The 26,683-nt window shown below is 39.1% G+C and overlaps 1 protein-coding gene across 1 annotated transcript in view; it reads right to left on the bottom strand.

Moving 5' to 3' along the window:
* The window catches only part of LOC308069058 (phospholipid-transporting ATPase VB-like), a 28,012-nt gene extending 5,314 nt beyond the window's left edge, over positions 1–22,698 (bottom strand). The window contains exons 1-5 of the mRNA XM_080400775.1: positions 20,495–22,698; positions 9,935–10,139; positions 6,617–6,702; positions 3,850–3,956; positions 97–228 (exon numbers count right to left, since the gene is read on the bottom strand). Coding sequence (XP_080256901.1) covers positions 97–228; positions 3,850–3,956; positions 6,617–6,702; positions 9,935–10,139; positions 20,495–20,997 — 1,033 coding nt within the window. The 5' untranslated portion in view covers positions 20,998–22,698. The remainder of the gene's footprint in view (positions 1–96; positions 229–3,849; positions 3,957–6,616; positions 6,703–9,934; positions 10,140–20,494) is intronic.
* Positions 22,699–26,683: the final 3,985 nt, after the last annotated feature.

Raw genomic sequence — 26,683 nt, 5'->3', positions numbered from 1 at the left:
TCTAGATCTGATCTCACTCGTGTCTATAAAATCAGTTGTAACAACCATTTAGAAAAAAGCAATGAAACAGAAAAAATTTTCATTGGTGATTCATACCTACGGCTCCAACAAGACACATCACAAACAGGAGGCCCACACATAAGAAAATATCCATATTCATCTGTCGCTCTATCTTGCTGCGCTTGTAACGAGGACCATTGTTATTTAGCATGGCTTTAGTTTCATGACCTGCAAAACATAAACAAATATAATCATGTTTATGTAATATTCTGTAGTTTGATTTTTTTATTTAAAGTATTTCTCTCAAAAAATGAGAGCAGGATGCTCATGACTAATGTTAATTTAACTCTAGATTAATTTAGTAATGTTGTTGCCCATCTTCTCATTTCATTGAATAGCAGAATAGATCAGAGACTAAATTTAGAGGTTTACAGACCTCTAGTACGTTACAGATTGCAGCTGTCATATACATTTTACTCTCCCAAAGACAGCAGATTCAGGAGGATCAAAAGGTTTATATAAATATTGAACAGCCAAATCTGTTGAATATGTGAGAATAAAAAGAAAAAGAACAATAATATTATACTTCTGTATTTTACAAGCAACTTGATTAGGTGCTATACAGATTTGTGAAACCTACATTTGAGTATTTTTCAGCAGCTATTTAAAAGCCACTAGACACATTTCATGTATTAACTTAAATAAACTCCAACATGTCAGATCCAGCAGTGAAAGACGCTAATGTTACTAAGTTTTTTGCTATGTGGTTGTAAAGTGCTAAGAAAACAGTAGGACAAGAAATAAAGAAACCCCAACCCTTAAAACTTGCTGAATTAGAATTGAGCTGGTATATTTGTGATGGAAAAAGAGAAGTGCTGTAAAAAGCCAAGAAGCAGAAATTGGTTTTCTGTTCTATTAATATTATCTAAACTGTGGCTCCACAATTGGGATATCTGGATACCATCTGTTGCTATATGAAATGGAATCTTTTGTTTATTTCTACAGCCCTTTTCCCTGAAAATACAAACCCTGCAGACTTGTATTTAGTTTTCATTTGTATGTGCGTGATGAGTGTGAGAGGGACTGTTTTCCAAGCTACATTTTGGGTTCCTCTAGGGGAGTGATTTGAACCAAAAGCTGAAAGTTAGGTGTGATTCAATCATGCCTGCTGGATTCATTCCAGGTTTACATCAAAGGTTATTAATTGAGGAGGAAAGCAAGAGAGAAAATTACTCTCCAGCCTTATGTTCAGGACATTCACCCAAGAGCTGGGACTCCTGACTTCCTATTCCAGTGAATATGTAATTATTTACACAACCTGGAGCTATGTCAGTGGGACCAGTTTATACTACCAACGCTCCTTCCTTTCCAACTCACGTCTATGTAAGTACTCACTCGTTCCACAGAGTCAGGTACTCAGGGTACAACTTGTGAAGCAGGAGATGTATGTTTGCTCCATACAGGCAGAACTGAGAACAAAACCCACGCCTTCCTTTTGGTGGACAAACACTCTAACGGCCGAGCTACACAGCAGAGGAGGGCACTGCTGCCCACGCTTGGTCCTCCAGCAGCTGTGGGAGCCTTGTTCCTCACTTTTCTTTCATGTCAGGGTTAATGGAATGTTTTGTGTTGAAAACAAAACAAGACAAAAGCCTTTAATCCCTCCCAGAAAACCCTTAAAGAAATGTTGTTGAATTTATTTCAGGAAGAAAATGGGAAGAGGTTTCTTTCCAAATATCAGCCTATCATTCCCTTCAGCTGACCAACAGGAAAAGGACACATCTGTCATACAGAGATCCCCTCGCAAGAAATAGAATATCAGAAATAAGAGGAATAAACTATGCAACACAGCACCTCATCTACCACCCCACTACTACCAGTCTCTCTATTTCTAGATGCTGGTGGACTTCTCTAGAACTTTATTCTGGTACTTTAATATAAGCATTTAATTCTTGCTGCTGTCTCTATCACCATGAGGAAACTGCACTGGCTGTTGCTCGGGAAGGAGGTTTTTGTGCATTAGTGCTATTGCTTTGTGCAGAAACTTTTGGGTAGCCATGAAAAGTATAATCATATTTGGGTCAAACGAGACCTGCACAGGCTAACAATCCCATTAAGTGATGGCTGTACTCCTGACAAAGGCTTCCGTTACAAAGTTCAAGGAGTAACAAAGTTACAAAAATGGACAGTGTGCCATCTTATTATGTGACTGATCTTTATTGTTCAGAAAAGGTCACAGACCATAATTAAAAGCCAGACTATAATCAGTTTCAAAGAACCCTAGAATTTAAGCTGATACCATCTCAAGTGAGTCTAATTTTAGAATAAAAAAATGAACTTTTATGCTGACATTAACAATAAGATATCAGTTTGAAACTGAGTTGAAGACTTACTCAGATTGAAGACACCATATCTGGACAACAACTTTAAAACTCCAACCTTTGCTACTAGCAGCTTAAGCAGCATTACAGAGATCCACATTAGGATCTGTGCTGGTGGGCAAAGGAACATACTGGGAAATACTGGCTAAAGAGAAGAAAAATAGGAATCCTAATCCTAAAAATCTCCCAATAAAAAATAGGAGAAGGGAAGACAAGTTACTCCAATTCCGCAGGGAATGATCCCTACAGAGATTTTTATATAGTAGTTACTTCAAAAAAATGAGTGATGAGTTTGGCTCTGGCTCTCCTCTGGCTGGTGTGCACCATCCTTACATGGGGTATTCAGAGGGACAGGCAACAAAAGACCCACCAAGCGAAAGCTACTTTGGAAACATATGGAGCTACAGACATTTAGAGTCTACTTCTGCGGTAGTGACATAAACCAGTCAGTTGTCAGGTATAATAACCTGGATTGTGGAGATTAATCTAAACTAAATGACTTTTGCAAAGATGGTGACTTCTCTTTTCTTTTGGGTGGATCAGCCCTGAACCCCTTGCTGCTGATTAGACATAAAACAGGTGACATGACTCTACAGGAAAGATAAGAATAACCAATAACAGGATTAATTGTTGTATTTAAATTTACTTTTATTTAATCTACAAATAAAAAGGCTGGCTGATACACTCTAGCTGAAGCAAAAGAGGGCAAAACTGGCAAAGCCATTGATAAATCTTTCTCACTGAGCAGAAACAGTGGTAGCACTCCAAAAGTAAAAGATGCTGAGATAAAGCTGAACTGACCCACCGCTGAACCTGGCACTGCTGCATTTGATCTGGGCACTGACACTGTCTTGCTTAGTTCATGTCTCTGCTGCATGAAATTCACGGTTGCATGGACACACTATGTCTATGTCAGCACAAACCTGCGCTGCTGCTGCCCCTTCTGTCACCTCCAGCTGCTGTTCTCACTGCCTCCTGTGTGCTGGCACTGGCAGAGCTTGGCTTTGTGATTTATATTTTTTCATTTTTTTTTTGCTTGTTATATCTTCAGCTGCACCAGTTTCTACCCCGAGGAGCCCGCAAGACCTCCCTTAGGGCAGCCATGTAGATTTTATGCCAGACGGAATTAGTATTATAATCAGAACTGCAGAGCTGAGAGTTAAACTCACCTTCGCAATTTTTCACTTGTCTGGATATTTTTGCAAGATATTACAAAGACAACACGACACTTGACATGCACAAGGATAGTGTCACTTTCCAGAGACCCAGCACAGGACTTACTGGCTTTGGAGATGGATAAGTAATACCTTTACTTTAAAAAAGTTATGTCATTTTCCCATGCACTACTTTTTTCTTAAAAAAAAAGTTCTTAAAAAAAAGTGTGAAATTGTGGTGCAATATTAGACTACACTTAAAGATATTTACAGAGAAATTCTATGTTTACCTAGATATAGAAAGTACATCTTACCTGCATATATAACAATTCCTATTGCAACCTCAGTGTTTCTGATTGTACATCCACGAAGCAAGAGGCTTTCAATGTTAAAACCAACCCGTTCATGATTTGGCTGCTCCCTAGAAGAAAGAAAATATATAATGCCTTTTGCTATTCTAAGACAGCATTAAAATAAATTTTTGTGTGCGTGTCTCTTTCAAGTTAAAATCAAGCAACAGTGAAAACCCTGTTTTCCTTGTATTTCCCTCAGCTTCAATAAAGACTCCAGTAAGAAGTTACAGAGAAGTTCAAGAATCTCTTTTAACGACCACTTGCATGGTGTGTGTATCACGATGTCAGTAAAAAGCAAGTTTGGCTTTCACTTGGCACCTTCTCTGGCAGATTCAGAAGCCAAGATACATTATGCGACTTCGTTCAGATGAAATTATTTTAGAAAGCTAAGCAGGGTTTGCCTGCTGGTAGAGGTTCAGATGAATACACCTGCACCCTGCAGGAGCCTGTCTCTCTGTCAAGCCACCAAAGGGCTTCTTGTCTTTGCGCACTTCAGTTCACTCGAACAGTTTCCTCACTCACACTGGATGGAAGACACTTCATTCTGGCTGAAGACGTCCCATCGCACAGCAGAACAGACCAATGAAAACTTAATGGAAATTATTAGCTCAGTGTTCCATGAGGCAGGCAATTCATTAGTTGCCTCTGAAAATGAAAGCATAAACCTACTTTTGCTCACAGTTTTTATTATATACTCTGGTAGGTTCCTCCCGAGATCTTTACCAAAGCTGAGATTTTTCACTTGTCACTCCATCTGGTTCTGTTATGTAAATATCAGCGTCAGAAACCTTTTTTTTTCTAGAATATGTAGCTTTTGCTAATTTCTATTTAGCATTTCATTCACCAGTAAACTGCAGTATCACTTAAATGGAGGGCAAGGTTAGGTGCTATCTCAGGGCCAGGCACAGTCCTGGTCTATGTGCAGCTGCCCGTGATTACATGACATCAAACTACGCAAGTGGAAAGGTTTAGGTGCCAACAACCTACAGCTGGTAGTTGTAAAAAATAATGCCAGAAACCTGTTTTTTTCTGGGAATATAGATTCAGCCTTGGTGAACTTATTTAACAGAAGCCTTCTTGCATCCCTTGGAGCAGAATCTTCTGTGGTCAGGCATGTCAGATGGATGTCATAAAGTTCTTTCTTAGCAGAGAGAGCACTGCTACTCTTTTACAGCAAGGCAACAGAGCCTCAATAATTCATTAAGGGTTCTTTGAAAAAAATGTAACATGCTTCAAGTATTTCATGTTTACAAAACAGCTCAAAAACCAGCAGACCAAAGACAGAAACTCCACTGGTAGTAGGTAATTTTCAATGGCAAAATCTTGCATCTACTCCTGAAGCAGGGAGAGAAAGGCAGCTAATTCCATATTCCACCAAGCAGGTGAGATAATAGGCATTTCTGTTAGAGACTTTCAGTAGGCTTTTTAAGATTTTGATTCAGTCCTGGGTCCTAAGGGTGTGTTTTTGTGTATGTTTTCTTGTGACATATCACCTACATTTCTATAATCTCAGTGCTCTTCTGCCATATTACAGCAGACTAATTGGCAGGATTGCTCCAATTTAGATTATACCCAGTGGTCCTCAAAGCCAGAAACCACAGCCAGTGATCAATACAAAAAATACTTTTTCCCTTTTAAGATATCACAGTAGAGGGGAAATGGCACTGCTATTAGAGGCATCGCTCTTACAGGGCAGAAATTCTCAAAATCAGATTAAGCACAATAAGTGCTAATGGGCAAGAACTCTCTGTTTACTCGTGGCAGAGGATCTGGCCACTTGCAGCTACTCCAGGTACAACACTCTCGCTGCGTTCTTGCAGAGATGCTAACTCCTAGTTTAGCTACTAATAAAGTTAACAAAGCTGGGGCATGGGCAGGGATGCTGGCGCATGCGTACAGTTAGATTATTTGTATAACGTGGGGCATGCATTCAGTGTGGGGCAGTAGGTATTTCCCGCCGTTCTCTGGTGTGGGATGGGAATCAGCATGGACCAGTGAAATATGAAGAGATCTTGGGAAACAGCTGCCCTGTACTGGAGCGTAACAGAATTTTCAGACATGAGCCATGCTATACAAATTTGCCTTATAGCAAGGGAATGGACTTAGATCTGGTGAATTTGCTAGTATAGATTTCCCTGTTATGCCTGTGCCAGAATTATACGATTGGAGAAAGAACATAAAAAGCAGAGGATGTGGCTTTTTCCTTACATACATAGGTTTACACTGATAAAAAAAATCACCAAACACTTTTTTATAGTAGTCTAATACATTGGTTCAGTATGATTTTTGCTGGCTTGCTTGCTTTTTCTAGCTGTAAGAAGAAAATCTGATTTGTTTATTAGATCCTGGTTACCTTTTCCCTGTAGCCGTAAATATGAAGAATCTAGAGCCATGCAGCTGAATATCTCTAAACATTAGGAAGGATTTAGATTTACAATCTAGCCTAGCCTAACCCTCAGGTCAAACATAAATGAGTTTATGTCTGAATTCTGAAAAGAGCTGAAGCCTTTTGAGAACCATTTGTATTAAACAACCACAAATTCAATGTCAAGCCTTGGTTTTGCCTTGCATCAAAACACAGGTTCCAGTCTACATTTTACATTGACTTCTGAATCCAGGAATAGTGACATCCAGCAATTTCTGCAAAATATGCTCCTTCCATCCACTTTCTCCAAGAGAAATATTAAAGTTCAGCTACAAAATGCATTTATGGATAACAGATACTTACATGTACCCTTTGAATTTATTGAGATCGTTGTTAGGCATTTCACAGATGATGGTGTTTTGGAAAGATTCAGGTTCGAAGAAAGTATTCTGCAAGAGGAAACACATTGAGAATGAGTGGTAAACCCAATGAGTATTTAACATGCTGAACACTAAGAGCAACTCAATATAGGCTACCGGGATAGTAGGGGGCTGAAGCTCTTGCCCTCCAAGGAGAGGCAGAAGGAGTTTAGCTCATTCAGCCTGAAGCAAAGCTTCAGAGGGGCTGAGTGAAGATCTGAGATTTTCCTCTCTTGGATTAACAACTGGTTAAATTAAATGAAGAAAATGCTGTGTATTGGACAAGACATCACAGATACAAATTAGTGAAAACATCTGTCTTTATTTAAAGTGAATGTAACAAATAGTTCAAATTATTTATGAAAGAAAAACAGCCTTCAACCAAAAGCAAGCTCAAATGAAAATGATTTCAGGATTTATCAGGATTTTGAAATATGTTAGGGGAGTTATGTCACTGGCCAGGATGGTATAACCGTAAAATAAGAGCCCACACATTTGAATAAATGCATCACATTCAAATAAGACTAAAACCAAAACTAACAGCAAAACAAAACAAAACTCACCCCAAAATGAACAAAAAATACATAAATATAATCTAGGTACAAGCAAGTAGGAAGTCTGATCTAAAAAAAAATATTGGAGAAAATATAAAAGCTTGATGAATATAAGGGCATTTTGTATACCTTCTGAATCACATGGCTGAATATTTTCAGAATCTCTTTTAAGAGATATCATTTATCTCCACTGAATCTTGTTCAACTCCATGGACTGAACAGAAAAATCGGCACATGTTTGGTTGTGCTAGAAATACTTGTACAACAGGAGAACAGGAAGATGCAAAAGGCACTTGGAGGGCTCGTTACTAAACAAAGATGACTAATAGGCTTCTAGCTGGAAAGGAGTAGAGAAGGATGATTCTTCTCTCAAAATTTTTTTCTTTTGATGACAAGATTTTTACATTTGAAAAGTCAAGTCAGAAAATGGCATAAAAGGAAAAAAAAATAATATTGCTTCCTCTCAGTCTTTTACAGGTAGGTGAATTCGGTATTCCTAAGCGCGTCCTAAACCAAAGAACTAAGGCCAGTTCGTACATATTTTCCTTCCTCCTTGAAGAGTCGCACTTTATAGACACAATTAAATCTGAATCAGTTTTATGCAGCATATAAATCACAGGACTAAACAAAGGTCAAAGAACAAGGAAGAAGTTGGCACACTGGGGTTTTTTAGCAACAAACTGTTGACACTAATACCTTAAAATAACAGGGTAATATAGGTGACTCTTCAAGCTCTGACCTTCCTGAGCACGGCCATCACCACGGTCAGAACTGCACTGCACTCTGCCAGTGCAACGAGACTTTGTAAGTATAAACACTTCTAGGCATAGTTTATTTAAATAACAACTCAAAGTCTAAAGAAAAAAACCCCACGAATAGGCAGTCTGAAGCATAATTCAGCACGTGGGGATTTTCTGATTTAAAGCAAGACTTCTGCATATTATAAACAACTGAGGCAAAAGTTTGCATTTTGTGTGATAGCAAAGCACTCCGTTTTCCTCTAACAGCAAAGATACAAAACCTAATGTGTAAACTGTGACTGTGGGACACAAATGCAGTATTTTTATTTTTTTCTTTTTAAGCAGCCAATTTATTTTTTTTTTTTGCTAAATCTCTACATATTAAAAAATTTTCAGGGAAAGCCCCTTTTCCTAATCATCACTGGAAAGCACTGGAAAAGTTATGTTTTATAGTATGGCATACACATGAGAAAGCCCTTAATTCTGCTTGCAAGGTGATTTCCATTTGGACAAAGAGCAAGTGACTCTGGGTACAGTACCTGACCACAGCTGGCTATGGAAACGATGTTCTTTTATTTAATAAACCTGGTTGCCCGCGGGCAACTGTAACCCACCCACCAATAACCCCAAAAGGTTTTCCTAATGGCACTGCTACTGATGGCTAAATAAATGGATGTGATTCCTAGAACGGTCTGCCAGGTTTTTTGATTTCCTGGCTGCTGGAGTGATTCCAATGGAACAAAATGTTCCTCGTCACATGCTGCAACTCCTGAAAGTTGTTCTGTGCTATTTGAAAAACTGCCCTCATGTATTTGAAAAGTTACATTTCAAAATGTAACAAGTACAACTCTCCCTAAACCATATTTTCTTGTTTACTTCACGCTTATCAAACATGAGTCACCAGAATATACCAGTAAAGCATTTGTAAAAAGGGAATGATACAGCCTATGGGGAAAAAATTGTGATTTTAAGCATTCAAACTGAACTTCTGCTGATAATCAAGCTGATGTTAAACATTATTTTTATTGAACTTTTCATATTTTAATGTACATTGAGTTCCTATTCACTTGCTTATTATACTCCTATGAAAGATTTTCTTATTTCATTACAACTTAGCATGCCTTCGAGCACTTCCTAGCTGAACTGCCATACATCCATCTGCCTAGAGAACCAGCAGTGGCACCTCAGCTGCAACAGAGAAGCAAAATCCATAAGGAAGCCTGTGGCCACTTTGGAAGGAGGGCCATGAGCTCTCTTCCAGTTTCCGTGCAGGAGTAATTCACTCAGTAGTAGTGACTTTGCTGGGGGATGCGCTGTGTGCTGTGACCACCTGTGGGGTACAGATGACTTACACATAGGACAGACCTGCTGCTGTCCCAAATGGTGGTACTGTGTGGTGCTGGTGAAGCATCTGCTGATGCAGTTTGCTGCAAACAGCTACTGTCTGACCTAATCTTCCTTTTTATACAGCCATCCCTGAGCCAGAATAACAAAAATACTTCAGGACAAATGTAGAAGAATGAAGCTGAGTTAATTAACATCCAACTGTTGCAGCACTCTCCAAACTATCAAGCTGCAACAAGGTCCTTTACCATCTCATACCAACACACTCTTCATGCCGGTCCCTTTGCTGCTGTCTTACCTCATCCAGGGCACTCTCTGCTTCTCCCTCAGCTGCCTCTCTTCATTGGCTCTCAACCCCTTAAGAGAACCAGCCACAGCTGCACCTTATCTACATCAGCCAACCCACCACCCCCTGAAGCCAGCCCACAGCTGTATATTATCAATGATAATTAACCCAGCTTCATTCTTCTACAGACAAACTGCTGCTTTCCGTACAGGGTGGTAGCTCCAACAGCAAAACGCTTTTGTAGCTGTATCAACCCATCTGAACTGGTGCACTTCATGGCTGGAGCTGTGTCCCAATGGGCGCAGACCAGCAATGGGATCCATTCCCACCAGACCTACCTGGCTGGAGAACCCCATCACGACCTGTCGTTGTTTAAGGTTGGTCTCCCCGTCGAGGTTGGCAGTTTCCAAGTGACAGATCCCGTTCTGATCGGAGGAGTACAGCAGCAGGATGTCAGCTGGGATGGTCTCGTTACACTGCAGCTGCACAAAATCCCCCACACGGACATCTTTCCAGCATTTCTCGACATAAGCGTGTTCTTCCCTGTTGCATTAAAAACATGTCATGGCTGAGGAGTGACATTAGAAAGGCAGGCCTCCTGCTTAGTGTGGCTTCAAAAAAAAAGGAAAACAGAAGGGTGATGGCACATTGCTGTATTTTTTTAAGACACAGAGCAACAACTAGAAATTTAGGATTTAGACGCTTTCATAGTATCACTTCACCGTATATCACATTCAAATAAAAACTTCATGTAGGGTAAAAAGAAACTACAAATAAAAGTTCTCTTTCATTCTAGCATTAGCCCTATAATCTCCACCGCAAAATATAGAAAGCTGTTCTGGTTAACAGGGGTGTTTTAAAGAAATTAAGGGATTTCATAAAAAAAAAATAAATTGGTTTTTGACTATGTGACTATTTCTCAGATACTTTCCCACAAGAGCATATAGACCCTGAAATAAGCAAACTGATATCTCAGCCACACTTGCTCCAGTTCTTTCCAGTTTGTAACTCTCAAAAGGTTATTACAAATCTTTAGCTTAGCACAGTGAAAGAACTTCAAAAGGTAGAACAGAAAAGATGCAACTAGAGGCCAAGTTTAATGGAAAAATTAGGCTAAGAAACAAAGAGTTTCTAAATAAGAAAAAAAAAAAAAAAAGAGGAGGAAAAAGAGCCTATAGTGTGCAAGGAAATAAATTACCATTTCATCAACGAACCAGTGCTCATTGCTTCAGGAAATGGCAAACTTTTTTTGACATTACATATTCAGTATGTGATCCTTCAACTGCTCTTAATCATCTAAACAAACTGAAAACTGCACAATAAGCTTTAAAATTAGTTAATGGAAAAACTGCATGGGCAACAATGGCCTGGTTCCTCTACCTCTTTAAGGGGAAATTAACTTTTCAGTACGAATAATTGAATCATCCTATGCCTTGCTCTGTAAGAGGGAAAATACTCATGATACTTTACCAGACAGACAGAAAAAGCGTTTTTGTAATGACTCAGACTCATTTTTGCTTAAGTTTTTAATCATCCTCATCTATTGCCTGAAGAATATTGTCTTTTGATTAAGCGTTAATATCAGGAGAAGGGGAGGAGCTGTATGGCAAATAAAGTGTCTTACTGCAGTACAGAGTACACAGCCAAGCGCTGCTTCAGAGCCAAGGCAAAGGCAGCTCCCTGCTCGCCTGCTCCCAGCCCTCTGCACAGCCCAGTGCCACGGTGCTGCTGGGCGAGCCCTTGCGCTCGGCTGATAGCCTTATCTGTAAACCAACATGGAATAACATCTTCGTGCAAAGGTCATGCACCCAGTTAAATTCTGTTCACTTCCCAGTGGTATCCATTCTTTTATTCAAACAAAAAGCCCACAACCTATTTAAATCCCTTTAACGTTAGATGTGAGGCTCTTACTAAATAATGGTTTCGTAGCAATGTTTTCCTTCTTACGTTACATTTTCCTTCTTGAATTTTTCATTCTTCTTTCTGTCTGGCTCCAGTTGTCTCTATGTCCTTTTTTCTTTTGTTCAGCAACAGAGGACAGAGGTTTTTTGTAAGTTAATTTGATGTTGCTATGCATTTTTTAAAAAAATCCTCATAAATTTCTCTTTGAAAAATACTTAAGCAGGTGCATGTTGAGTTTTTATAGCTCTACAAAGTAAATATTAATGTTAGCACAGATAATCTACTAAGTAACTGTGAATCTTCCCCATGTCAAACACTTTCTAGGTAGAACTTTCTTTTTTTAAAACATAAAATTGAGAGTACAGAAGCAGATTAGAACAAGTAGGTGGCTTGTCTTGCTCTCCTAGACATTTGGATGCTGTGTATAATTTAAATATAATGTTTGGTATGACTTCTGCAGGGCAATCCTACCTCTCTGTATGTCAGTTCTTGTAGAATTCTGAAGTTTATAGACACTTCTGACTTTTTTTGCTTGTAAAATGCTATAGAAGGTGCCTTGCCCAGCTGGCTGTCTTCCACATCAGCCTGAAGAAACCAGGTGAGCAAAAGTAAGCCACAGAAATCACAGAGTTGTAATAGTTTTTCAATATTTCCCTACAAAACATACATTACAAAGTTTCAGGTTCTTCCCATTCACTAATTACAGAGGGAATGGTGAATCAGAAAAGCTAAATGACCTCTTTCAGATCAGAGGAAAAGGCTTACTTAGCCCAGGGACTACAGTTCAGGAATTGCTAGGAGCCCAAACCTGCGTTTGGATGGACAGACTGCCCCTTTCTCCCAATGAGCATGGAATTTGGCAAAGAAACACATTTTCTTTTCCTAAAAGAACTGTTCAGCTGCAGCTATAAAATGAACAATTTCCTACAGTACAAAGGTTTTCTACAACTTTGTAGAGAATTACCAATGGATGAAAGGAAGAAAAGTAGTTCACAAGAAACCTGGTGCACCCCACAGCAGTGCTGGCCCAGTTGCTTAACGAGATTTTTCAACTCAAGCAACTTCCTTTTAGCAACTCCTGTAACTGGGAACACTGCCCATTTTCTTTTCAGTGGTAAAGGTTCATAGCAAAAGCTTCAGTTGCTAAATAAACAGAGGAGCTTCATAAACCTAAGACGGTGTGATGAGAAACATACAAAAAGGGCAAATGTGTTTATCTAATAAAATAAATGAGATGTGGTGATTTTCAGTAGGTGAAAAACTGGAAATCTGATTCTCAGAGCATGTGGCATCAGGGCTGTGGCATGTCAAAGATGTGATCTAAGATAAAAGTTTCTCAATACCTTCTCTCCTTTACCAGTCAATTTATTAACAGTATGCTTAAAAAGTATTCCCTTGCTGTCCTGGGGTAATAGGTACCATCCATGATAGTGCCCCTCAGAGAATAGTGCTGACAAAAAGAGGCAGCTGAGCTTTGAACAGTTGAAGTTTGCCAGAATTTCTTATTGGACTCATCATATCTGACCAGAAGGCCTGAACTAAATAGGCTTTATGAAGTCATTTCTGGGAAGAAAGGATCATAAAAAAAATCCTGCTGTGGTTGGAGATTGTGGGGGAACATGAATAAATTATTGACTTTGTGTCAGGGATTTCATTTCACATTCTTGGATTCAATAAAGATAAATCTCAAATGAAAACCGGGTCAAAATGGATGGTGAAGGGGAGCAAATAAAAATTATTGTTCTGCTCCCCTGAGGGGATTAAATAAAAGTCATTTTTCATATGCACTCCACAGCATGTCTATGAGTTCTAGATTGTCTTAGGGAAAGATCTTCAGAAATCTTTATCACCCAGAAGTATTGTACCAACCAATTATTTCAGTCAGTCTTATTGCCTTGATTTACTGCAAGCTCCATCTCAGGATCCTTTGCAGCTTGAAGTAAAGATGTTGTTTGCTCTGACTTTCACCCCCTCAATTGCCACTAGGTTATAACACTAAAAAAAGTAAAATATCAGTGTTACGAATAGACAAAACCAAATGTTTGTACTTTATGATATGTAAATTTGCTAGAACGTTACATTCGAAAATGGCCCCCCTCAAGCACCACCTACGTTATAAAAAATGCTAATGTTCTGAGAGTCTCAGTTCTACACAGGCAACAGGTAGAAACACACAGCTACTCACCCTTTACAATCTAGTTTTACAAATAGAAATCCCACACATTTTTATGCTATGAAAAATTGCCCCAGCTTTTATATGGAAAAACCTCACAAGAAGTTTTCAAAGATCACTTTATGGCCATGATGTCCTAGTTAGGAGCTATTGCCATCAAACTTGGAAAAACTGACAACAAAGGAGGAAACTTAGGACTTGAGGAAGGCACTAGACTGGAAAGGAACGGATTCTGAAACTGGCCATGGGCCAGAGTACAGCACAACTTGCTGACGGTGTTCCTGAGCTAGAGATACTATCTAAGCACGAGAAGGTACTGTGTGGTCCTGCCAATCCACCGCTTGCTTCTGCCACGTTACCCTTGCTACAGTGCTGTTGCAGTCGGGAAGGTTGGTTTTGTGATGTGGACATCAGCCCAGCGGCATCAATGATTTCATTTAGCAGTGGCCAGTCCTGTGACAAGCCCACACTGGCAGGCAGCTCTAGCCTTTCCCCACAGAGCCAAACTCTCTCAGCATTTGAATACTACTTTAAGACAACAAAGAGCTTCTTTTAAAAATAACAAGAGTGCAATTTTTCTAAGGTCTGATAAAATACATCTTTAATTATACCATTTTGGCCTTCTAAATTCCTTAATGCCAGCAACAGACCCTATCTTTTTATGTGCTAAAACTCTCTATAGCATCCTAACAAGGAAGTTATTCTCTCAATGACACAAGGAGCCTATATTCAGTTTCTGTAATCAATTCAAGTTTACATGAACTTTAAGTAAGTACCAGAACTTTATACATTTATTTTACGTCCATATACAAGGTTCTGGATTTCAACTTGCCTTTTTAAATCTCCGTCTCGATTTTATAAGAACCTGTACCAAATGAAGAAATAAAATAAAATAAAAAAGTATTTTGAGAACACATTTGCTTAGACTTTACTAGGTTTGTTTTGTAAGTTACGGATTATTATATTTAGAAAAAATCTGATTTTTATTTTTAACACTTCCTTCAACAAAATGCGATTGCTATGATTCTGCCTGGCACCGGCTGAAGTGAACTGGTAACTCCAAGGCCAGTTACTTAGCCACTGCTAATCACTAGCATTAGTTTCTAAGGGCTCCCATTATCTCCTCAAGTTTCTGGAAGCCACAGCCTACATCAGCTTTTTTTGCTACAGTCATCTCCTTAGATGATGGTGTAGCTCTTGAGATCACATGGCAGAAACCTGCTTCTCTCTGGGTTTTAATGGCATTTTAAAAACTCAGCCAGTTAGAATGGAACTTAATGCCATGAGGTCACGATGCTGCAGGTCTCTGAGCCAAACCCATAGGTTCTCATTTATTTGCCCTTTGTCTTTAGTCGTTAGCTTCTGCTGCTGCCTGCTAAACCACTGCATCACTTCTGTGAAGCAGCTTTAAATGCCTTGGCAGGTAATAGATCTTGAGGAAAACTCTGATAAAGCAATACACAAACCAGTAGCAGCATTAGTAATGTATTTATGGATTTTCTTCCATGGAGACCAAGGATCCTCAGCGCAGCGTGCGCACTGACTGACAGGCCCTGCCAGCTTGCTGCTCTTTGACTTGCAAGTGCTGCTGCCTGGACCAGCTGAGCATTGGAACTTGACATTTTTCTTTTGCATTTAGTCAGTTCAGCACATCAATGTTTCTTGGCCACACAATCAGCATGCTCACCATAAGATGATCTCACATTTTAATTATTTCTTCACAATGTTGGTAGCACTCGTTTCAGGCAGGTGTGTGGTGAGGTGGCCCTGAGTGCACTGTTGGTTAAGGCCATTTTCTCCGCTCACTGGATGTTTGAAGAATGCCCTGGCTCACACAACCAGAAGGTACTGTTTGTGCTTTCAGCAAAACCCCTTGATAATTCAGGTATCCATAGCTAAAGGGAGTACAAAAATTCCATGGGACCTGAAACCCACACAAAAGTTCTGTGGATGACAAAGCAGCCAAGCAGAGGATGCCCACTGCTGGTGACAGTCCCAGGCAGAGAACAATGCAGCCATGTCTGACATTAAAGCAAGGGAGCTACAGCAGATCTTTCCTGATGGATAGGGTGTTGCAATAATATCATAGCACGTAAGAATCCTTCAGTCATTGTAATATATTCTTGCTACTTTTAGAAGAAAGAATTCATATTTCAATTGATCAAAGTTCATGCTTTGTGGCTGTCACAGGAATGCACCTTCAGCCATGTTCAGCCCTTTCTGCAGGAGATCCTCTTCAGGCTCCACCTGATGAAATTCAGACACCGTTCAGAGAAGGCACCACTGAGGTGTAGAAGCCTTGATATTGCTATGCCCAAGAATACTGAATGCAATTTAGCCTGAGAGAGTGTGGTGGGACTTCAAGCAGGCCACAGGCTTTAGACTCTCTTTTTTGGTGCCTCAAATGAACCCACTAAAACTTCCGTCAGCCTCCCAGTCTTTAAAGTTATGCTTTGTTAGGAAACAAAAATAATGAAGCAGAAAAAAAAGGCTCTTTAACAAGTGAAAACTCAGTGCTGCTGAGCAAGACTCTAAATGAAAGCATTGGCAACAAATCTCTTCTTGTTTACTGCACCCTTGGTAGGATGGTGTTTTCCTCTCGTCCTGCTTTCTACTTTACAAACTTTCAGGTTCACCCTGGGTTGAACGAGCAGCATATGATGTTTCTGGTGTCCAGAGAAAAGCTGTCTTTTTTCTTTCATTTCTGAGATTTGACAATAGATCAATTCCTACTTTCAAGCACACTCCCTACCCTTCTCTGCTCAATTCCAGATGCCACCGACCTCCGTTGGTCATTGTGCCCCTGGCCAGCCCCAGCTGCCCTCCCAGACATTGGGAGCATCCAGGGCAGGTGCAATCTCTCCTCCCTTCAGAAGGTCCAGCTGATCAGAGCGTATGAAGGAGGTTGAAACAGAAAGACCGCCTTCACATTCATTACCCAGCTTCCCTAATTTTAAGAAAATATATACTATATATACGGCAACCTGTAGGCAAGATGATCTCCATTGCTGTCATAGAGAGAAATTAAAATACTAAATTACAAACCTTCAGTCGACTGAAATATTTTCTCTTTCAAACCAGTGATTCTAGCTTAAGCTGCTTCCAGCTTTTCAGCTGTTGGCAATTCTGACTTTGTGCAACACAGAGAGGAGTTCTTTCTTTTCTCCCTATTTCCACATCACTGCTCTAGGACTAACCCAGAGCTAGTGCCGATGCAGAAATCTTAAAAAAATTTCTAAAACCTTACACTAAGCAGATAAAGAGTCATAGCTAAGACCAGCCTGATTTTTTTGTATCACAGCCATCAGCAGACCTACAGAGGAAGAGGAGATTGATGCTGTAGGAACTACTTGAAAACCTCAGGTCCTGAAAGCAACACAGAGGAACATTCTGTGGAAAAAGTAACCAGGCTATCTCATTTAGGATGTCTGCTGACTTACCTAGTTATCCAACAGCTCCACAGGATGATTCAAAGCATATAAACTAGGCTTCTCTGAGTCACCGTCTATGATATCCAAGTTTAGGTGCTTACAATTAAAGCAATGTGAATAACTGAAATCACGTTAGTGGTTTTATGACTGCTGCTGTTTGACACATGCATTCAGTTCAAGTGTGTTGCTTGCCATCTTGAACTGTGCATAGTCCTTGCATTTCTACCTATTGAAACACTGAGAAAAAATTAGGTTAAATCTTCCAGAAGTGTAAAATTGATGTAAAAAACTGTCTGGATGCTATGCAGTATTTACAGACCATTATAGCTTAATCCTAGGGGTATATCAGATCCAGGCCATATATTAATTACATATATAATAATTCCTTGAACTTTGTAGAACTTCAAGAAAATCAAATAATAGCTTTTAACAACTGTTGGGTTGACATTCACGTAGAAGTTTGTGTGTTACATTCAGTGCTGGCCCCTCTTGTAAGTTAATGACAAACTGGAGAGAGCTCAGAGAAAAGCAGCCACAGTAGGTTTGGAGGGACTAACTGATACGAAAGGTGGAATGAGTAATCTATATACAGTTCTCAGCTAAAAGGTGTCTGGGCATAGCAAAATGAAGATGATAAAAATCACACATATTTGACGTTTGTAATTAAATGTTATGAACAAAGAATAACTAGGGTTGCATGACACCAGGTAACAGGTGACTTGAGGAATTTAAATGCAATTAAAAAGGGATAATAATCCATAGTACCATAGAAAATGCTTTGAGAATTACATTTTTTAGTAATGAAAGCCCCCTTGCTTAGAAAATTTAAAATCAAACGAAGTATATGTTAAGGAATACCAAAAGAAAGGGGGAAATTTAACATAGGTCTGTACCATCTGCAACTAAATTTTCTGTTCTCTTCGTTTAGCGTTGTGCAGTTTGTTCTGACAGCACAACAGCTTGTATACAATTATTATGATTCCAAGTTTTGGTTCAAAAATTAAAATCTCAACAATCAAATACTAGATCTAAGTTATTGCAGCTCCCCAAGGCACTTTCATGCCTATTAATTCTCTCCCATTTTCTCAAATAAACATTCTTTAAATACACTGCTTGAAGTGCCTTTTCCTTCATTTGACTAGCAGACTAGATTTCCCATTCCAGCTGATCTCTGTGAAAAGAAAATTAGAAGAAACGTGTTTACAGGGCAGCCTATTGAAATTCAATTTCCCTTGCTCTATGTTGAAAGAAGGCAAGTTACTGCATTTCCCCTAGTATTCAAGAAAGTTTTGGAGAAATTCAGCATTTGGAAATGATTGTTCTGCCTTCATACTTCTTTTGGAATAGGAACCAGAGTTCTGTTACTAAAATCTGAAATAAAGACAATATACTCTTCAAGATTAACTCTTAAAATCAAAGTAAACTCTCATCTCAGGATGGAAGATCAATTACTCTTTTAAAAAAGATTTTTTTTCTGCACAAGATTAACACAGTTTTCAGTGTCTTAAAAAAGACTTTCACCTATGTTAAAGAATTACCTAGAGCAGATGATTCATAAGGAAGAAAATTAGAAGACATCATGCTCTTCAATGATGTCTTTGCAGCTAGCAAGAAGAACGAGAAATATCAGCTTCCCAAAGCACTACAGAAGCCTGATTAAAATTATTCATGATAATATAAGCTGTAGCTACTGATCTGATGGCAATTGTAATTACCCACAGTTTTTTCAGACAGGATGAATGCCATAGTCTGAAGGTCTCCTCATTTTCCTTTCCCTTACATCACCTTTTTGGGCCATAAAACTTTGGTGAAAGACATGATTCTAGGAAAGATTTATTCATAGACCAACGTATTTTTTATGGGATGGGATAACCAATTTTAGGGCAGGCCCATGCCATGTTTCTGCATAAGAAAGTACTCAAGGCTATAACTTTAATCTGGATCTGTACACATGCTGTAATTCCATGATGGACATTTTCCTTTTACACAAAACAAGTTTTGTTGTATTCTCAACTTCTCACATTCCCATAGTAAAAAGCTTTCAGATATAAATTAACAGGGTTAATTTATATAAATAGGAAATAAATAAGATTCCTGTGTGGATTCATTCATTAGTACCTACTGCACCACCTACTCTCTTTCACAGTGGTTTTAACAAGTGTTAACAAATAACCCATTGCCTCATGGGCTAATGCAACACTGAAAAATCCAACTAGACTGCAATCTCGAAGCTAGGCAGAAAAGGCAATTTTGTCACCCTACCCAAAGAGCTACAATTATTGACAATCTTTACGGTGGTGGAAGAGAAGAAATCTTAAATGAACAGTATTTAGAAACTTGTAAAATGTCTGTTTTTCAGACAAGCTGGCAAGGGGAACCGTACAATTTTGTTTCTGACAAGTCATTATTGATATGTGGGGGTAAGTTTAGCCCCCAGACAAGCAAATCAATTGTTTTCCTGTTTAACCAGCAGGATATAAAAGTAAAAACCTGACAAACACATGCAAGAGAAACAAGCACTGTGTGATAAAAGCCAGAGTTCTGCAAGATCTTGCCTGTGAAAGCGTACATTATTTAAACCACTGTTGATTAGTTTGAGGGATGACAGGCAACATTCACGGAGATGGAAAGTTTTGTACTTCTGACTCCCAGATGAGATATTTGAACAGGGAGAAGTCATTTTCTACTTTTCTGAAAGAACAGTTTTGATACAATAAAACTAAATTTTCAAACTTCTGGAAGTCCTAAAAGCAAGAGGTCATGAAACGTTTTGAAGAAGCGAGCATAGACATGTGTACTTAATTCATTTAGATATGACTGAACAGAGGCGTATATTACTATCTCCCATTTTTAAACTGCATTTTTACAGTTCTATTTTACCTACAACCAAGTAAAAAAATATACAGCTGAAAGCTAGTCCACGGTGTAGAATATAAAACTAATCGTAGTTCAAAGGGCTGCATTTTAAAGAGGTTTCTTGGCATCTAAGAATGTAAATAGGTCCCATGACAGGTCTCGCTGTCTGCTACCTTATATTGATAGAATTAAGCCCTCCTGAAAATTCCTTAGGAGCCCAGGTGCTCATAGCTGTTTAAGCACCTCTTTTCACTACAGTCCACCTTTAAGAGGCTGGTAGCCACACCAATACCACGACACTCAAACTTACCTTTCCAGTCTGAAAATGAGGTTTAAACAGAAAAAGAAATACCTTTCCCTTTGTCAGAGCAAATACCTGGTGACATATAGTCACTATGACTTTTTCCTGTTTCACTTAATCACTGTGATTTTCCAGCAGTAATTTATTATTTTTTAAAAACAAAAAGCCTTACCATTGATAGAAGATCTCAAGCCAACTTTTTTTGATAATAAAAGAAAAGCTGTATGAAACTCACCTGCTGTAAATGCAACATCTCATATGATTGATTTCTTTGTCTAATTTATACCGCCGAAAGTCCTCCCAAGCATCTTTAATGGCTGTAATGGCCATGATAACACAAATTGGGATCACAGAAACTTCTGGTTTGAAAGCATTCACCACTGGCACAAAATTCAGCAGAGTAATGGCCACAAAATAAATATTGGCAAAGCGGTGAAACTGCTCATATATATTTTTAGGAAGGAAAGTCAAGATGGTATACTTTGTGGTCTTAATTTTATTGGAATCATAGTATCTGTTTGGGTTTTCCCTTGACTTCTTATTTCCAAAGGGCAAATTTGAGATGATCACTCGTTTATTTTCATTTTTCTTCTTTCTTTTCTTTACCTTTCCTCTCTTCTCTAGCTCGTAATTTTGGATTTCAGTATCTGGAGTCCCACATTGGCAGCAGGTTTCCTTGAAAAAATGTTTTTTCCATATCATCCTAGAGAAGCAGCCTGGATCACTTTTCCTTGACATCTTGTTTTCCTCTCAAAAAGTAGCCTCAAGTTGCAAACGAAAAGAATTAGAAGAGTTCAATAATCCAAAGAAACTCCCAAGTGGCAGAGAGAAGAGTCAAGCCGTCTGAAGCCCAGGGCTGCCTCTCCTTCCGATGCCAGCCTTCACCTGGCTAGGAACAGGTATCACCCTGACTCAGCTGCACCCGGTCCTAGAGCCTGCTGGGGAGGCTGCACCTCACTATGACAAAAGCATCCTGAATGGTTTGTTATTCCTGTTAGCATATGCCTGGAGGCCCCATTCAGAGTGTTTCCCTGGCATCGACTGCGCTCACACAAAATATCTCTGCTTTAATGCAGAGCAGAAACAAAGCTAAGAACATCCACTCGATTTTCACGGTTCACTCTGTAAGTTTCAGAATCACTTTGTAAGCTTGGGCGTTGCCAGAAGTTCAAAGGTAATGGGCAGAGCCCCGTGTCCCAGAAGTCAGCAGAAGATTGCTGTAAGCTTCAGTACAGATGGTATTTCTCTGTTTTACTTCCTCTATATACTATTTGTTTTCATGACCATAACGTGGATTATTAAACGACCAACCAACCCCAACCTCCCCAAACCAAGCCAACCTAGACTGGTTAGGTGCGAGCATTAGATATCGGCAGTTGCAGGGCAGTTTACCTCGATTGCCCCTCAGCCTTATCCTTCTCTGGCAGGCCCCCTGCTTCTGGACACCAACAGCATCCCTCTCTCACCCAGGAACCCCTTCTTCCAGCCTCTCATTTCTTCCTCCCCGTTGGTCTCTGTGCTGCTGACACATCAGCACAGATGAGGGCTAATTTCCAAGAGAGCTAATGACATGTGTACAAACCATACTAATTTTTTCTCTATGGCCTGGGCTTAAGGACAGGTGAGAAAACAGAGACACCCAAACATTTAAACTTTTTAAAATGAAAACTCCTATCTATTGCATTACACAGTGACAAGCTGAGTAGTCTCAAGTCATGTTAGTACTTGGACAAGAAACTCTGATGAAATCAAAATGTCGTAATAAGAGTTGCACATGAAAATATTTCTTCCTTCTGAGTCAGTACTGAGCAAACATCACAGCTTACTGCAGGTGTTGTACCATCTCCAAAGTGAAACCATGCTCTATTGATCACTTGTGTTTACTGGAGGTCCTATAAAATTTATTTCCTGGTTATGCTTCAACTGCAATGTAGTAGATTATTAATTCTTGTGTCAATGGTTTTAGTGTGAAACATCTGAAAGACATTGCTCCAGTTGCTAAAGAGCCCCAGTAATCCTTTCCAGACTTGGATATCTTTCATTTTTTCCTCCAGATCCTTCTGCTACCTGGAGAGGATGTTGCATGTGTTGGCAAGCTGGTTTGAAAACTTAGAATGAAAACCTGTATATCAGCATACACTGCTGTGGTATGAAATGAAATTTCAGTGGTATCAGGATAACATACGTGAGATAACTGAGGCATTTTTAAAGGCAGAACAAAACTCTTTTATAACAGTTTTCCAGACTTACTGTACTCCAAAGGGTCAGTGAGGGACTGCAAAATCAGATGAGCAGTTCCTACCACATCAAATGCAGGGGAAAAAAAACTATTTTAGTTTACTTACTTGTCATATACCCTAGTTTTAGAGAAGTTTATTGTCTTGTCAAATTGGTATTTTCTATAGTCTTCAATAGCATCCTTAATCATACTGGCAAGCAGCACCACAACCAGAGGCAGCATAGTAATCTCCCTGTGAAAGGTTTCCACTTGTGGGAACCAGTTCAGAACCACCAGAAAGAAGAAATAGAGATTACCCAGCCTGAAAAGGTAGAAAACAAATTATAAGTAGTCAGAAATCAGAATGTGTCTTTTTCTTAATGAACATCCATTTTGTATCAAAGGAACATTAATCATGTCACTCCTCTAACCTTCTCTTGCTTTCCCAGAATGAATTAATTAGTTCCTTAACTGAGATGCTATTTTTTTCTTTGGAAAAGCCTGTGAGATATATTTTCATAATATTACAGCTACCTTCATTTTTTCACATACCACAAATACTTTGTCTCTAAGGAGTTAGAACTTCTTTAATGATCCCCCACTGCCTCAGTCTTGAAAATAAGCACAAAATCAAACAGCCCCCCCAAATTACCTTAAATAAACAAACCAATGTAGCAGAATGGGTGTAAGAAACCATGTGTTCAGAATTATGGAAATGTCCCTGTCAGGAATCCATGAAGGATTCCACAGGCGGAAGGTCAAATTATGAATGTGTAAATCCAATATACAGAATGAAAATTTCAAAGTTAGAGATGGATATACAAATTTCATTTACCTTTATCATAATGGTATTTCCCTGGGCATCTTGTCAACATGATTCATTGTGCTCGGTGCGTACATAATTTGAAACCAGCACTTGGAAAGAAACCTGTCCTAGCACTTACATATACATGTATACTGTTAACGTCAGTAAACAAAGTCACTTACATGCCATTAAAAATGTATCAAAATTAATCTATAAGTCTCTGAAATCTACAGACTTTCATAGGTCTCTCAACATATCCAATGAATGTCTTTTAAAATTCTTAAACCAACACAGAAACAGAGGAATTTTTAAAGAAAAACTTTTACATAGAAAACTGTTTCAACATTCAAACAAGAGAGCATCAGTTAAGCACACTTAGTGTTTACTTGCTTTAAATTTCCATTTCAGTGTGAATTGAGTGACATGTGGTTACAAATAATCATCACCTAAATTTTATTAATGTGGCAACTACAGAAGCAGTCCTTCTCCATCACCCTCAGATACCACTGTTTCAGAGAGAGTTCTTACATCTCATGTATCATTGAATAATTTTTTTTTTACCTGTGAAACTGCTCAAAAAGATTTTGGGGCAAAAAAGTGACCCATGTGTATTTTGTGGTCTGTATCTTGTTTCCAGAATAGAACACAGAAGCTTGTTTCCAGTCTTTCCTCTGTCTCCCATTGTCAGGAAACACTATCCTCCATCTGTTTAAGTTGAGTTTTGGTTTGTTGCTGAGAGAAGACAGCAGTGGTGTTGTTTCTGATAGAGTCTGGGAGGGACTTTCAGTTCCCAGTCGCTGCCAACGATACAAAGCAGAGTCCACAGACAAAGCCATTTGCAGCAGGGATGTCAGGCTGAAAGATAAATGCATGACAAGGACTGAAAACCAATTCCATTCTGGTAGAAAATTCACTTCATGTCTTGCTAGCAGAGGTATAAAGCAGCAAACAATACTCCTGTTCAGTCCATTGCAGCTTCATTCTTTGAGCTCAGCACTTTCTGCAGAGAATGCATAGAATAAAAGATAACAACAAAATCTTCAACATGGAAAAAAAGCTATTTCTATCGCTGGGGGGGGGGGGGGGGGGGGAAATCCCAAATCTATTTTCTGTGTGTTATAACAGGAAACATAGATAAAGCCAATTTAACAGAGGTGAACAATGGCTTTTTTCCATCACAAATTCTGTATCATTTTCCTCAGTCAAAAACCACCACCAAATCTATTCAGGCATTTTTCTTCAAATGCCTGACTTTCTTACAATATTTTTTCTATTCACACTTACTTACAAAGGGACCAGTTCAGGTGTTGAATCTTAATAGCTCAGATAATAAAGAACTGCAGCATCAGCTTAATCTCATTTACACTCCCGTAACAGTTTTCCAAAGTCTCCCTAGAAATTTGATTTGAATGGAAAATGTCAGCCAGCTCTAAAACAATGGATGTTTTATTGGTTAGAGAGATAAAGGAATTAAATCTCCGAATACTAATCCTATTATTGAACACTTGTCTTCTGCCTTGTTCACGCATCTGCAACTGCAATTGCAATCCAGGACCCAGGACACTCGGGCTCCAGCAGCTCAGGCATATATGCTGTTAAGCTCAACGTAAACACAGTAAAATCTCAATCCAACAGCAGGAGTTTGAGGACTGGAAGCTGCCTGCCAATGGTGAGGCATGAAATGTGAAAAAAAACAAACAAGAAAAAGGCACTGGCCTTGTGCAACTTCAGGGTTTCACTAAACAACACATGTGAACTGAACCCGCCTCACTCAGACTGTGGGAAATGCAAAGACAGAAAAATTACGTAAAATGCAATGGTTATTTAGATTAATTCACTGAAGAATTGGTTTAAACTTTAATAGCAGCTGTATTTGAAGCAGATTGAGAATATCTGTAGGTGTTTGCACATGTCTAATAATCACATTTCAAATACATTAAACCTTTGAAATGAGTTATACCTTTATTGCCAGCGAGTCCTTTGTTTCTGCTTTTCATCTTCCTCTTCCAAAAGCCTACCTTTTTCTGGAAGCAATGACTTCCTTTGGAAAAAAAAAACTTAATAATATTTAAAAATATGTACATGTTTGCATCTTGGGAGGGGAAAAATATACTGTGCTGAATTTCACTAAGACATTTGCAGGGTATTGTTTCTGCAACAAACAGTAAGTGTTGTTCATGCACTATTACTCACTAGCTGCTCAAAACACTTTAATTCAGAGTTCAGGTTGCTCAGCAGTGCCTGGCAATCCTCTACAATGTTGAGAATGGCTAATTTGTGCCTGTCAGGAACTTGGAAATACTGGCTTTGTTGGTACAAACTTAAGTCCCAAAACCTAATGAATCTAGACTTAATGTCATGTTGCCCTGGTAAGGAATCTTGGAACTATGAATTGCTGGGAAGATGCAAGGAAAGGTAAATATCACAACAAGCAAGTGAAAGGAGTTTTTAACAGAACTTGTCATTACTTATGCTGTGCTTCACAGAATGGAATTCCAGCATTTATACCTTAATTTTAGATGCATTCACTGCGTTTGCAGTAACTATTCATCTATTGAAAGATGAAGTGCCGTAAAAGGCAGCTGCCGTTGTGAGAATGGTTTCATGTGTACTTAAAACACGATCTCCAGAGCTTGCTGAGCGTCAATGAAAGCAGCAGGACCCTGGGCTGCAGATGAACTGTAGGCAACATGCAGTAAGTCTGAGACGGTCTGCATGGGAAAGGGATAGAGATCTGATGAACATATGGTGAACCTAAACCTGAGCATCAGCTTCTCCTTTACTCTGCTTTTATGCTGTGTTCCTGGGTGGTCCTCAAGAACCCGTGGGAGCACTGTGCTGATAGGCAGGAGAGGAAAATGAATGCTTCATTTAGGACCTGGGGTCAAGATGCCAGGAAGCAGCTGTCTCTTTGGACAATGTAGTGTCATTTAGTTTATTCTGGTTTACTGTGTTTGAGCAGCTAGGAAAAACAGGCACCTAGACACAATAAGAAGTATGGAGTGTGGCTTGGGAAACTGAAAGAAAGCCTTCTATAGCTTCCAAGCTATAACAGCCAACGATTTTAGACAATTTGGATCTCAGGAACCTTTTCTCCACAAGTTACCTGACTTAAACTACTAACATGAGAGAGGACTGGAAGCACAGCAGACATGAAAACAGGCTTCCTTGTGTCTGGATTTTAGCACTCTTGGTGCTTGTTTACTGAGGAAAATCAATAATTTGAAGGTGCTACATTAACACGCACAAGCTAAAGCTCTGGATGGCTTCACACGGAACTGAGTAAACTTGTAGTTTAATCCATAGACAGGACTCTCTGTAATCCATACTAACCACTCCACAATGCCCAAATGATTGAGTACTTTGACTGAAATGAAAATGGTATTTAACCTGAACTATCT

The sequence above is a fragment of the Falco punctatus genome (genome assembly GCF_963210335.1).
Source record: "Falco punctatus genome assembly, chromosome: 8".
NCBI classification, from domain to species: Eukaryota; Metazoa; Chordata; class Aves; order Falconiformes; family Falconidae; genus Falco; species Falco punctatus.
This window is presented reverse-complemented; position numbering and strand designations above follow the sequence as displayed.